Raw genomic sequence first — 7,877 nt, 5'->3', positions numbered from 1 at the left:
AACTTTATTTAATAAATAGTAATTTTTATATCATATAAATATTCAAATATTAATTTTATTTATAGATAAATTTATTAATTTTATAAATAAAAATAACAATTTACTAATTTTACATAAATACAAAATTAACTTTTGTTTGGTAGATTTTAATAAAAAATACTAAAAAACCAGAAAATTTAATTATTTTTAATTAATAGTTAAATATTAATATTTAAAAATATAAATAAAAAATTATATTATTAAATTGTTAAACACTTAAACTAAAACAATTAACTAAAAAAAACAAATTCTACTAGTCCTCATATATTATTTTAAAGGGAAAGAATGAGGAATCAATAGAATATTTGTACAATGTGTATAATGCAGGTTTAGAGAGTATTAAAGATATAATCATTGGTGTTACTTTTTTTCATTAGTGTAAGTTTTCGAGAAGAGTGGTATCATGACATGGTATAAAAGCTCTAGACTCAAAAGATCAAGAGTTCAATTCTTGATAAACCCTAAAATCAGCTTAAACTTTTGGAATGAGATAAGTGATTTTATGATATAAAATGTTTATTACCTAATACGTGGATGGTTATTCTGGATATTATGGTCTAATTTAATTTAATAAACTAGGAAGAATTTCAAAAGAAGGAAATAGAAAGTAACCGCACACAAATACAGAAAAAGAAGCAATTGGTTCTGCAGTGAAGTCTCTCACTCACTCACTGGTCACTGCAAATTCCATCTATTATCTCTTCTTATTATTCCAACGCCGGCAACTCTTTTTCTTTTTTTCCCTTTCCTCTCATTTTCTCTCTTCATTTTCACCCTCACTTCATTCCACTCTTTTTCTATTCTCTTCACAATTTCATCGCGCATTCTCCATTCTCGATCCAACCAGCACACACACTCCGATCAACAATGGCGGATCGCAAAACAAATCACTCTTCAATTTGAACTCAGTTTCACCTGCTTTATAGCGATCGCCATTTTCCCAAGCACATTTCGAACTTCGAAGCTCGTAACGTTTCTTTTTTTGTTTTTTTTTTCACGAAGCTTGTGTGTGGTGGTGCAATGGAGCAGAGGAGAGGAGGACTAGTGTCGTTATCGCCGTCGCAGCCTCCGCGCTCCGGCGGAGACAAGACTCCGGCGTCGGCGCGAGATCTGCGATCTGCGGATGGTCACAGCAAACACGATAAGGACAAAGGCGTCAATGTGCAGGTCCTCGTTCGTTGCAGGTTCGCGCTGAGTCAATCTCGCTAACTCGCTCTGAGTTCACTCGCTGAGTTTAGTTTACAACTCTGGAAGATTGAATCATCGGTTTTATTTTGTTTTGTTAGGCCGTTGAGTGAAGACGAAGCGAGGCTGCATACGCCGGTTGTGATTTCTTGTAACGAAGGAAGAAGAGAAGTTTCCGCAGTGCAGAGTATAGCTAACAAGCAGATCGATAGGACATTCGCATTTGATAAGGTTTTTGTTTTGCTTTTTTTTTTTTAATATCACATGATCAATTTTTTTCCCCTTCGTTTTCAATGCTAAAAATTGAAAACTCAAGGAATTCAGCGTGTCTGGGTATCGATTATTTTGGAGAAACTATAGTAGCATTTTATAATTTTGGAAGCTTCTGATATTGATGTGTTTTAAACCGAGAAGAAAAAAACCTTCTAATCTAAAGACACAATGCTAAATTGTATTTGCTGCTATTTAAATAATGGTGCTTTTACTTAAGTTGAATTTAGCTGCTGCAATGTAACCATCATTTCGAGAGAGTTTTTGTATATCACTGTCTTTTATCTGGAAACTGGAAAAGACAGTGTCAGAGTAGTAATGCTTACGAGAGGCTTTTGTATAATATTCTAAATAAACCCAGCTTAGATAAGGAATTTTTATGAATTTCTGCATTTAGATTTACGGAATAAAACCAGTCACATTGTTGGAGTGACTACGAAATACCCTCTCACTTGTCACTTGGCTTGTCCTCTATCGAAATTAATCATAACAACTAACATCAAACTAGGAAAAAAAAAAAAACTTTTTTTTGGTTATTTTATCATTTTTTCAATTGCACTCAAGCGATCATTCCAATTTTGGTATGCTTTGGTGTAGGTTTTTGGTCCCAACTCCGAGCAGATAGAACTGTATGAGCAGGCAGTGTCTCCTATTGTGAATGAAGTGCTTGAGGGCTATAACTGCACCATTTTTGCTTATGGTCAGACAGGGACAGGGAAGACGTACACAATGGAAGGAGGTGCAAGAAAGAAGGTGATTCATTTCACCTGTGTCATCGCTCTTTATAGTATTTATCTTGTTCTGTGTGGAATCAATTCCTCTCTCTTTTTTTTTTTTTTTTTGACTTTGTAGAATGGAGAATTTCCAAGTGATGCTGGTGTCATCCCAAGATCTGTGAAAGAGATTTTTGATATATTGGAAGCTCAGAATGCTGAGTATAGCATGAAAGTAACATTTTTAGAGCTTTACAATGAGGAGATAACAGATCTCTTGGCCCCTGAGGAGACCTCGAAGTTTGTAGATGACAAATCTAAGAAACCTATAGCCCTTATGGAGGATGGGAAGGGGGGTGTTTTTGTCAGAGGATTAGAAGAAGAGATTGTTCGCACTGCCAATGAAATTTACAAGATATTGGAAAAAGGTTCTGCCAAACGGCGAACAGCTGAGACTCTTCTTAACAAACAAAGCAGTCGTTCTCACTCCATCTTTTCTATCACAATTCATATTAAGGAGTGTACCCCCGAGGGTGAAGAAATGATTAAATGTGGGAAGCTGAATCTTGTGGATCTCGCTGGCTCTGAGAATATTTCACGTTCTGGTGCAAGAGAGGTATCACATGATTATGCTTGTTTGGAACTGTACATTCAAATGATATGATTTAGGAAGATATCACAGCCCTCTCTTTTTGTGCATACAATAAGATCGACTACTTTTTGGGAGTAAGGGTATTGACATTGTAAAAGTTATGCACCCGTTGACTAAATTACAAAATTGAATACATGCAGGGTAGAGCAAGGGAAGCTGGGGAGATAAATAAAAGCTTGCTTACTCTAGGCCGAGTAATTAATGCCCTAGTTGAGCACTCAGGCCATGTTCCATATAGGTACGAATAACTGAAATTTGTCTGGCTAATTCTCATTGAAATCTTTTGATTCACTTTTCCAGCCTGGGATATCATTTTTTCATTAAGATGTATTGTTCTATCAGGGATAGCAAATTAACAAGATTGTTGAGAGATTCCCTGGGTGGTAAAACCAAGACATGCATTATTGCCACAATATCACCCTCCATTCACTGTCTGGAAGAAACCCTTAGCACCTTAGATTATGCACATCGTGCTAAAAATATCAAGAACAAACCAGAGGTCACTTTCATAGTTCTTTCTTCCTTTTTTAGTTGGGTTGCCTTTCATCAAGGATCTGCATTGGAACACATCTAATAGTCGGAAGTTGATAATTTTGTCAGGTCAATCAGAAGATGGTAAAATCTGCACTCATTAAGGATCTGTATTCTGAAATTGACAGGCTGAAGCAAGGTTGTTGACCGTTTTAGATTAACATTATTTCTGTTTTTATGTCACTTCCTCCCTCTTTCAAGAGATCAAATAGCATGTTGATCAACTATTCTTCGTTGGTGTTTAATATGAAAACAATGTATCTTTTATTTATCCTTTGCAGAGGTATATGCTGCAAGAGAGAAGAACGGAATCTATATACCACGTGATCGTTATCTTAATGAAGAAGCAGAGAAGAAGGTTATTTTACCTGTGTTCTTAATATAAATTGAAATTAGTCACACTTATGGGAAATTTGATAGTTTTTAATCTATTTGTCTCAATAGGCCATGGCTGAAAAGATAGAACGCATGGAACTAGAGGCAGACTCTAAAGATAAGGTATATGCTGTCATATATTTTTGCAATATAGTCATTATAATTTCTTGGTTTTTGAAACATGCCTTATAACTTGCAAGCAGCAACTGATGGAGCTTCATCAACTTTACAATTGTCAGCAACTTTTGACTGCACAGTTAAGTGATAAACTTGAAAAAACTGAGGTAAAATTCAGGAGACACGATCTCAAACTGTTCTTTGATAATCTGTTTTGAATCTTATCTTGGTTGAGATTCAAACTTACTTTTGGTATCTGTAATCTCAGAAAAATCTGGAAGAAACTGAGCGGTCATTAGTTGATCTTGAGGAAAGACAAAAACAAGCAAATGCAACAATAAAGGAAAAGGAATTTTTGATATTAAATCTACTTAAATCTGGTTGGTGAAGTTTAATCATTCTGTTTATTATGTGTCAACCTGCTTTCAGATTGGGTATTTCCTTTTCCAAACCATTTCTGGTTTGGTTGTAATCATTAGTAATGTAGTATGTTTTACTTTTCCTTTGATGATTTTAGATTTATCATCCATTTAATTTTTATTTTTTATATACATATAGAGAAAGCACTTGTGCAGCATGCCATTGAGCTGCGGGAGGAGCTTGAGAATGCTGCATCAGATGTGACAAACCTGTTTTCTAAAATTGGTTAGTGTTATTCTTTTGTGCCTTTTTTTTTAGCATCAGTTGAGGGACAAAGTGCCTCTGACATGTGGTAAATTGTTTATTCCAACCATAGAACGGAAGGATAAAATTGAAGAAGGAAACAGAATACTTATCCAGAAATTCCAGTCTCAGTTGGCTCAACAGCTTGAAAATCTGCACAAGACAGTTGCAGCCTCTGTTATCCAACAAGAGCAGCAGCTGAAGGAGATGGAGGAAGATATGCACTCTTTTGTATCTACAAAGGCAGAGGTTGGTTTCCATATGCGGCATTATGCATGTTACTTAAATTTTCTGAGTAACAAACTTTGTTTTGGTATGTTTCATGAAGGCTACTGAAGATCTTAGAGAACGGGTAGGAAAATTGAAAAACATGTATGCTTCTGGCATTAAATCTTTGGACAATTTAGCTGAGCAGCTTAAGGGAAATAATAAGTTAACTTTTGAGGATTTGAATTCGGAAGTAGCAAAGCATTCATCTGCCTTGGAAGATGTAAGTGTCTTTTACCCTGTAGAATTGGTTCAACTTTAGCTTTCTTGCTTTGTTTAACATGATATGTATTTCAGCTTTTTAAAGGAATTGCCTTAGAAGCTGATTCATTACTACATGATCTTCAAAGTAGTCTCCACAAGCAAGAGGCCAAGTTAACTGCTTATGCTCACCAACAAAGACAGGTGTGTGATTTATTATTTATTGGGTAAACTTTTAGTTAGAAATGCTAAATTTATTTTATTTCATGTAGGCACATGCTAGATCAGTGGAGACTACCCGTACTGTATCTAAAATAACCGTGAACTTCTTCGAGAAATTAGATACACATGCATCCAATCTAACCGAAATAGTGGAAGAAGCCCAAATTGCCAACGATAAGAAATTATGTGAACTTGAAAAGAAGTTTGAGGTAATTCTTGTGCTTTTCTACAAAATTGAAAAATGAGAAATTGCTATCCGAACATGTTGTGCTCCTTTTCTTTTTAATTTAGCAAGTCTTATTCCTTGCTGGTGCAGGAGTGTGCTGCTTATGAAGAAAAACAACTACTGGAAAAAGTGGCAGAAATGCTAGCAAGTTCAAATGCTAGGAAGAAAAAACTGGTATCTGTTGTTTTTAAACTTGCTTAACTTACCTATGGTTTTTTCCATAACTACCTTAGTGCATGTTTTTAGCATTTTTTTCCCTTATTTTCTAGGTTCAAATGGCGGTTAATGATCTTCGTGAGAGTGCGAATAGTAAAACCAGTAAACTACGACAAGAAACATTAACCATGCAAGATTCCACTTCTTCAGTTAAAGCCGAGTGGAGAGTTCACATGGAAAAAACAGAGTCCAACTATCATGAGGATACTTCCACTGTTGAATCTGGAAAGAATGACCTTGCGGAAGTCCTTCAGAACTGGTATGGATGTACCTGGATAATGCATGCTTTGCCTCCATACTACTTTCTTCCATTGGCTTAATCCAAACCTGAATGAATGATTGCAGTCTTAACAAGGCAGAAGTTGGTTCCCAACAATGGAGGAATGCTCAAGAGTCTTTGCTCAGTCTAGAGAAAAGAAATGCTGCTTCTGTGGATACAATTATCCGGTAGGTTTTTCTCTCTATATAATTTACTAGATCAGAGGTGTCAATTGGTTCACTTTTCTCCACAATCTATTACTAATCAGGCGAGGAATTGAAGCTAATCAAGTTTTACGAGCTCGATTCTCAAGTGCTGTGTCAACTACACTTGAAGATGCGGAAGTAGCAAACAAGGACATCAACTCATCGGTTGAACGTCAGTATTTCATACCCTATCACTTATGCATCACAATTGCCTCAGGTATACATACCTAAGTATCAACATATCAATTAACAAATTAAAAAACACATGCAGATTCGTTGCAACTTGATCATGAAGCGTGTGGGAATCTGAACTCCATGATTACGCCATGCTGCGGTGACTTGAGAGAATTAAAGGGCAATCATTACCATAGAATTGTAGAGATAACTGATAATGCAGGGAAATGTCTTCTCAGCGAATACACAGTAAGATACTTAGAGCACCAATCCTGTATTTAGCATGTACAAAATTTATAGTATTTTTAATTTTAAGACACAAGTATAGCTATCCTCATTTATATACATAGCCAAGATATTTGGTGAAAGCACCAATTATTAACAATGTATGAAACCCGTTTGTTGTGTGTTGGAAATAGGCCAGGCGGCCAGGCCTACAACTTGGCCTGTGTTCAGCTTGACTTAACCTAGCCTATCACAAGATTCAGGCTCATAAACTAGTCTAACTGGCCTATTAGCCCTGCATGAGCCTGTTAATATATGAATAATTTTGTCATAAATCATAATTAAAGTTCATGGCGGATTTTGAATATTTTAAATAATTTTAAAAGTTTTGATATTGTGTTAGACATTGTTGGTATATTGTATATTTGTAGTTTCAATTCTTTTTGAAAAAAATAGTTTTTAAAAATTGTCAAGTCTTTTAATAGATTAGACTTAATAACAGCCTAATAGGTCAGACTTAGCACTTAAAAAATAGCCTGTAATAGGCTCTAGACCAGGTCCAAACTAGTAAACTATATTGCAGCCTCACCTATTTCCATTTGGGACCAAGTTGTGAGTATATGGTTTTATCTATGACTTGTGGATACTATTTCTTATGTTTCAATTACAATGTTTGATATAGGTGGACGAACCATCCTGTTCAACACCAAGAAAAAGACCCTTCAATTTACCCAGTGTTTCATCCATAGAAGAACTAAGAACTCCCTCATTTGAGGAATTGCTGAAGTCATTCTGGGATGCTAAGTCTCCAAAACAACATGCAAATGGTGATGTTAGATATAATAATGGGAACTATGAAGCTGCTCAATCTGTAACAGATTCCAGAGTTCCTCTCATTGCAAGTAACTAGGATAGTCGAATATTTGTACATAGTTTATTGTTTAAATGTAATTCTATTGAGAAAAAAATGCATTTGTTTATTGAGGGTTTTCTGGAGAAAGAAGGGGATAGAGAGTGAAAAAGAAAAAGAATATTTTTTCTGGAGGCAGAGGCAAAAATATGTAAAATTTTAGAGAATCGAAATTTTTGTTTGGATTTATCTATCAATTTGATTTAACATATAAATATATTTTCTATTGCTCTTTATTTCTTTTTGATTATACAATCACTCACATAACAAAAGGGATGGGATCATAAACTAAATTTTGCTTATGGCAGAAATTAATTTCAGGTGCACTCTATAGTATGTCTAGAGTGAGTGTCCGATTGGCAATTATGAAGGGTGCTACACATACACGCTTTTCCAACTCTTGAATAGCGTAAATGGTTCTTCTCT

At 35.2% G+C, this 7,877-nt stretch overlaps 1 protein-coding gene across 1 annotated transcript; it reads left to right on the top strand.

Annotated features, from left to right (window-relative positions):
- The first annotated feature begins 696 nt into the window (after positions 1 to 696).
- On the top strand, positions 697 to 7,668 carry LOC107629155 (kinesin-like protein KIN-5D). The gene is made up of 22 exons (XM_088509887.1): positions 697 to 1,223; positions 1,326 to 1,455; positions 2,092 to 2,247; positions 2,347 to 2,823; positions 3,000 to 3,097; positions 3,202 to 3,358; positions 3,460 to 3,529; positions 3,672 to 3,748; positions 3,835 to 3,888; positions 3,969 to 4,049; positions 4,151 to 4,262; positions 4,441 to 4,527; positions 4,619 to 4,794; positions 4,874 to 5,035; positions 5,110 to 5,217; positions 5,286 to 5,444; positions 5,552 to 5,635; positions 5,731 to 5,936; positions 6,023 to 6,124; positions 6,205 to 6,314; positions 6,414 to 6,565; positions 7,224 to 7,668. Exons 1-22 carry the CDS (start codon positions 1,060 to 1,062, stop codon positions 7,449 to 7,451), a joined length of 3,150 nt encoding a protein of 1,049 aa, XP_088366013.1. The 5' UTR covers positions 697 to 1,059; the 3' UTR covers positions 7,452 to 7,668.
- Positions 7,669 to 7,877: the final 209 nt, after the last annotated feature.

The sequence above is a fragment of the Arachis ipaensis genome, chromosome B3, assembly GCF_059453495.1.
Source record: "Arachis ipaensis isolate K30076 ecotype BB chromosome B3, ASM5945349v1, whole genome shotgun sequence".
Classification (NCBI taxonomy): Eukaryota; Viridiplantae; Streptophyta; class Magnoliopsida; order Fabales; family Fabaceae; genus Arachis; species Arachis ipaensis.
Note: the sequence above shows the minus strand (reverse complement) of the source record. Positions and strands in the feature narration are given on the sequence as shown.